This window comes from Saccopteryx bilineata, chromosome 4 (assembly GCF_036850765.1).
Source record: "Saccopteryx bilineata isolate mSacBil1 chromosome 4, mSacBil1_pri_phased_curated, whole genome shotgun sequence".
Lineage (NCBI taxonomy): Eukaryota > Metazoa > Chordata > Mammalia > Chiroptera > Emballonuridae > Saccopteryx > Saccopteryx bilineata.
In genome coordinates, this window is record NC_089493.1 from 174,628,279 (window position 1) to 174,634,630 (window position 6,352).

Genomic DNA, 6,352 nt, shown 5'->3' on the forward strand with positions numbered 1-6,352 from the left:
TTAAGCTATTATCTCCCAGGTTTCATCAAGTTCAAAAATGCTACCTAAGCATCATTACATCATTCTATAACTAAGAACCCATGATTAAAAGCCAACATAAGCATCTTTAGTATATTGTGGATTCAGTTACCCTATGAGTTAAAATCACATTTCTCATGCATCCAGAGATCTCTAATAAAGACATACTCAGTACAGATGTCATCTTTGTTCTCTGGTAACAGCATTAGTACTTATTTACAAAATATATCCTCCATGGCAAAAAGCTAAGATTAAAATTTAAACTGCTTTTAACACTGAAGAGTAAGGATTAACTAGTACTTTTAAAAAATACCTTCTAGAATACTTGACATTCAGACGGCAAAAAAGGTTAAAACAACAAGAATTCTCCTATGCCCCTCCCATCTTCTTTATTTATGATTTTCTTATAAAAGTAATTTCACTAATTTACCTCCTTCTAAATGATAACCTATGGTTTATCTAGTGGAGATGTCATTTTTAAGAATCTTGAGCGGTGTCTCATTACTAAATAACATTCAAAGGTAAGATTTAGACGTGACATCAAACTGTGATGAAATGTGTTCTAGCTACTACCTGAAAACAAGTCTGAAATTTCAGAGCTGAAATTTCTGAGATCAACTAGACCAAACAAATCCCTACCCAAAGCTCAAATGCAAAAACCATTTTTTCAGAAGAGCGGGAAACCCTAAACTTTTCTGTCCAGCATTCTCTTTTCCCACTCTAACAAAATTTAAAAACTAAGTTGGTAAAACCCTATTTTTTTCATAGATGAGGTAAATGACAGGGCCAAGGAAGCTGAAGAACTGACAGACCCCAGATCACTCAGTCAACACCACAAGGCAGATCTAGAGCTTGGTGATACTATAATTGCTTCTTTAAAGAACACATTAATTGAGAGTGTCACAAAGAGGGTTTTTTTTTTTTAACAGAAATACAGTACTTTTAATTGAGCTCCCAGAGGCCTATTCACAAAGTCATAGGATTTTAGTTTCTTAAAAATACCAAGAGATCGCCTGACCAGGTGGTGGCGCAGTGAATAGAGCATCGGAACTGGGATGCAGAGGACCCAGGTTCGAGACCCCAAGGTCGCCAGCTTGAGCGCGGGCGGGCTCATCTGGTTTGAGCAAAGGCCTACCAGCTTGAGCCCAAGGTCGCTGGCTCCAGCAAGGGGTTACTCAGTCTGCTGAAGGCCCATGCTCAAGGCACATATGAGAAAGCAATCAATGAACAACTAAGGTGTTGCAACATGCAATGAAAAACTAATGATTGATGCTTCTCATCTCTCTCCGTTCCTGTCTGTCTGTCCCTGTCTATCCCTCTCTCTGACTCACTGTCTCTGTAAAAAATAAATAAATAAAAAATTTTAAAAAATCAAGAGATTGAATGTCATCCTCTCATTTTTGCTCATCACATGGGATGCTATGTCTCTAGGAAATGATACCATAATCCAGAGCAGGTCTGCTCTGTAGGTCAGTGTATTTATAAGGATATATCAAAGTATAAGTATATTAAAGACAATGGGGGGACTCGAATGAGTGAGGTGTAAATGCATCAAAACCTCAACTTTAAAAATTAAGTGTCAATACTTCTAAAACAATAATATATAGATTACCTTATTTAATCTAAACTGAAGTAAATTTAATTCATTATTTACCAAATAAACATTTATTGAGCACATATGATATATAGGAGATGTGGAAATAATGAACAAACTGAGGGGATGGGAAGATGTTGCCACCCAAATAAAGATTTATGTAAGTCTTCCTTATCTTTTCTGCTTCTGTGGAAAAGAGTTCTCACACTTAAAACCAATGAACCACATTTGTGTCTATGTACTGACTCTACCACTCCTAAAACAAATTGACTCAATCCCCACCCTTACCCAATTACTACACTCTGCCTGAGACAACTCCCAGAAGCCACACTCTATATTCTTGGATGCCTGCCCCAACCAGTTCACCAAGCTCTCTTCCTGAAATCCCATCTCTCTCCCAGAAAGCTGTAACTTGAAGGCCTGGTTAATCTCTGTAGCTCCACCCACATTTTATAACTACCACAACTCTCTGCACACATAATAGATGCCTAGTATTTTATTCACATGTTAATTTCCTTTATTCATTGCTTATTCAGTATATTAACTATTGCCCTTGTTGGTCTGTATCCATGTTGTTCTTAAGTAAAAGCTACTGGATAAAAGGTCATGTATTTAATTTGGATTTAACTTAAAAGAGCAGATGCTTAATGCTTTTTGAAAATGCTTTCAGATGTATTAAACTCAACCTGATTTGTGAAATTTATAAAATCTCCCAACATGGATGAATCTAAAAAGCATTATGAGAAGCCAGACACAACATATGATTGCATTTATATAAAATTCTAGGAAAAACTAGCAATGAAAAGCAAACCAGTGGGGGCTAGGGATGCAGAAATTACTTATGCAAAGGAAATTGACATTTTCTTTGAGAAGAAAAAAGTTTTGTATTTTAATCAAAATTTCCATTCTTCCACATCAAATTTCTTTTCCTACAAAAAAGGGGGAGATAATTTAAAATCTCAAATCTAGATCTCAGATTTCACATTAATCTTTTTTTGATACAGCTTTTTTTTTTTTTTTGATTGATTTCAGAGGGGAGAGGAAGAGAGGGAGATCCGGGAGGAGGGGGGAGAAGAGATATTCATTTGCTGTTCCACTTAGATGTGCATTCACACTGGTAGCTTCCTGTATGTACCGTGACCAGGCATCCAACCGCAATCTTGGTGTTTTTAGGGGGACGCTCTAAACGGATTGAGCTAACCCATCAGTGCCACATTAATATTTCTCTCAAAAGATAAACCTAGAATTTTCTTCCAAATAATTTACTTTATCACTTATAACCAATAGAACATCTTATCATTCAATTTCTCCATTTATAATGTCTATCAGCATTGGAAAGGATAGTTACTTTGGTTGTTTCCATATCAGAATAAATGTATGTAATCTAGTAATTGATTCAAGATTTGAGGAATAGAAATTGGAATAGAAGAGGCTACAGTAAATACCAATTCCTCTTAATTCTCAATTATCTCTTGATCTTTGTTATTTTTGAGTTAATTATTGGAAAATCCCTGGGTTTTAAGCTACATTTTAGTCTCAATTCTAGGAAAAGACTCAACCTCAAAAGTCAAACTATTAGAAAACCTTTTAAACACTTAAGAGAACCCAGCCTCTTTTATCTGGTAATGTTTTATTGTGACTACCATTTCTACTTGCCTTCACCCTCCCACCCCCACACCGCCACAATTTCCAATATGACCGACGAGTTAGTGACCAAGTAACTCAACAGGTTGAAGTTACTTATCCAAGTGTGATTTTGTGATTAAGTTTTCTTTTAATACAACTGAGATCTGAGTAAATTTCAACATAGCACTGCACTCAAAACTGCCTTTGCTACTACCCATAAAAATTTAGTATACAGACTGAAATGCAGCCACACTGCCATTCTTGAAAGAGTAATTAACACTTTTAAAAGGACTCTCAAGGATTCTGCACAGTATAATTTTATAATTTCACGTCGCATCTGCTGCAGAGATCAGAGACTGTCATTATGCCCACTCCTTCCTTGAACCCCACCACCGCCTGCAGCTTTATTCTTAGCTTTTCAAAGGTTTAATCCACTCAGGGCTGCTAAAGAGGGAATGAAGGAAGCTTCACTTGTGAACTCAAGCAGAGAAAGGGGCAGGAAAATACGGTTGAGTCACGTCGTTCCGCCATTTTCTAAGCGGAGGAGGAAGACATGTTGGAACAAAAACACAACAAAAGAGCAGCCATTTCCCAAGCCAGCTCCAATAGCAACCCGAACTGACTGAGCCGGGTCACTCTGGCACCTTCAAATCCACTTCCCTGGACAAACCTAAGAACATCAGAGACGCCCTACGTAAAGAAAGCAGCCTGCAACCCTTCCGGGTAGGGATCAAAGATGACCTGCAGACTTCCTTAACTGCAAAGGCAAGCCTCTGGAAAAAGGTCGGAAACTACACTGAGCGCAGTGTAATAAACTGAAATTCGAACCCAAGTTGTCAAACTGAAATTTACTCAGAGATTGTGCTGACTGACGGCCCAAAGGAAACCACTGGCCAAAAGGCAGCCCAGGTAACTCAAATACCAAGACCCGGATGCAGCAGGTCCCGTTCCCTGCCTCGGCCCATTCCCCCGACTCCGTGCTTCCCTCGGAGGGTCGCTCGCCTGTGTGCTCAAGGGCTCTTACCGTATGTGGGGGATGCCAACCCCACCCTGAAGAATCTTATAGAGTTTGCTCTCGTACAGCAACTGGGGATGCCTGGCCTTCTGAGATTCTAGCTTCACTGCCACTTCCTGCAGGGGAGAGAAGGGATAATGGCATCAACATCCCCGCGGACTCAATGTCACTTGAGCAAGGAGGGAAGACCTTAGCAAAGCCCCAGCTCGCGGCTGGAAGGTGAAAAGTGAGAGGCTGGAAAGAGAAAGCTCTCTTTGTAATTAGAAAAAGAGGCTCCAGCCTCAAAGGGCCTCTTCAAGGGGTAGTGACGAAGTCGGCACGTCCTCTAAAGTGCAGGGAAATGATTCATCCAGAAAACGTAATGAGAGGCTATGAAGAAGCCAGGCGATCGGAAGCCGTCGTAACTGGAAGAAGCCCAGTAGAATTAAATATAGATGTAGATACATACAGAAAAACAGGGGGACTCCAGAATATAGGATGTTGCCGTTTTCACCTTAGACGACGATTTTAAAGTTAGATTACGGTACATTTTTAACGAGCCGGCACACTTCCTAGTTCACCCAAGCTCTCTACCGTGTTCTTTCCCTTTTAGGGAAAGAGCGTGGGAGAGGTTCCTAAGCCGGGGAAACTAGCTCCCTCTGGACCCCCCAGTGCGTGCGTGCGGTGGGAAAGGGCCCGAGCAACTGGGGGGAGGGGGAACAGGCGCAGCGTTGTCGAGAACCCCACCCCAGGTGATTACCTCTCCATTGGTGATGTTGATCGCCAGATAAATGTCCCCGAAGGAGCCAGAACCGATCTTCCGTACCAGTTTATATTTCCCTCCAACAATGAATTCGGCCTTGGAGCCGCTGCTGCTCGCCATCCTGAGAGACGGAGACGGTGGCTGGGGCCAAGCCCCGACACCTCTGAGCGCAGGACAGAGGCCTCTGGGCTCGTCCCCTGAGCAAGTCTGCGGAGGAGGGCGGCAGGAAACGGAAAACGGTGGCTTTTGGCGTCACAGGGCCCAGAATCCGCCAAGGAGAACCTGATCACAGCCGCTCAGTCAGGTTTCTTTTTGCCAGGCCGCAGTCTGTGAGGTTTTCTCGCGGTTCCCAAGCTGGGTCACTTGTTTCTGGGCGGCCACCGCTGCCTCGCTCCCGCGGCGACGTCGCGGGCTGGAAATGGGGCGCGGTGAGTTAGGGCGGTGATACCGCTGCCACCACTGCCGCCGGCTCCCGCCCGGAGGGACCCCTGTCACTCCGCCGATGCCGCCATCTTGTTGCTCCGGCTCCAGCCAACGCAAAATGCCCCCAGTCCCCGGGAGCCGCTTCTTCACGGCGCAGAGCACTCTGGGAAAGGGATTTCAGGCGCTAGCCCCGGAGGGTCGGCAGCGAGGAGGGCGGAACCGGACCCGCAAAAGCCGCGGCTCACGCTCCGAGCGTCACCCTGTCACCGCCCAACTGCTCATGCGTACTGCAGCCCTGCTGACTGGGCAGGCGCGTTGCGGCCTCTTCTCATCCCCCGCCCCGGGCTCATTTCTACTTCCGTTCGCCGGCTGTTCCGCTCTTGCTACCTGTTTGTTAGTCACCTCGGTAACGCCCGGTCTTCGAAGGGCGTGCGGCCCCAGTCCTCCAGAGCAGTTAAAGAGGCGTCACCTTAATTTTTCTTGAAAGATGGAAGCTTCAGGTCTTGGAGTTGGATATTGATCTTTGCTCTTTGTTCTGGGCGGTTTTAAACCTTTGGTCTTTCTGCCACGCCCCCCCGACCGGTCTACTCCAGCCCAATTTCTATTTTGAAAGAAGCTATCGCCTCTGGTGGAGAGGAAGAGAAACGCAGCCCTGGGCTGGCTGGGTCTGTTCAGAGCTCCCAATTTTTGCAAAATCTAGTTGATTAGTCTTAATAATTGGAATTCTGTCCTTAACAGAGTGTTGGAGACCCTCTTACAGGAGGGGGAAGAGGGAGAACGGGAATTACCTTGCCGTCTATTTCTGTATTGTTGCCCCACTGACAATTGGATCCCTAAGGAAGAACTTAATATTCGATTCATAGTTTTACTGGCAGATAAAGGCAACAGAAAAAAAAAATTTACAACCTTGAAAAAAATGACATAAAGGTTGTTA

General features: G+C 43.7%; 1 protein-coding gene across 7 annotated transcripts in view; it reads right to left on the reverse strand.

Annotated features, from left to right (window-relative positions):
• CSNK1A1 (casein kinase 1 alpha 1) overlaps window positions 1–5,907 on the reverse strand; it is a 48,299-nt gene extending 42,392 nt beyond the window's left edge. For 3 of the 7 annotated variants that reach the window (XM_066272964.1, XM_066272967.1, XM_066272966.1), the window contains exons 1-2: window positions 4,993–5,904; window positions 4,263–4,369 (exon numbers count right to left, since the gene is read on the reverse strand). In XM_066272964.1, the coding sequence (XP_066129061.1) occupies window positions 4,263–4,369; window positions 4,993–5,115 (230 nt within the window). In that variant the 5' untranslated portion in view covers window positions 5,116–5,904. Of the gene's footprint in view, window positions 1–4,262; window positions 4,370–4,992 lie in introns of all 7 variants that reach the window. The other 4 variants (XM_066272963.1, XM_066272960.1, XM_066272961.1 and 1 more) reach the window with 3 other exon arrangements.
• Window positions 5,908–6,352: the final 445 nt, after the last annotated feature.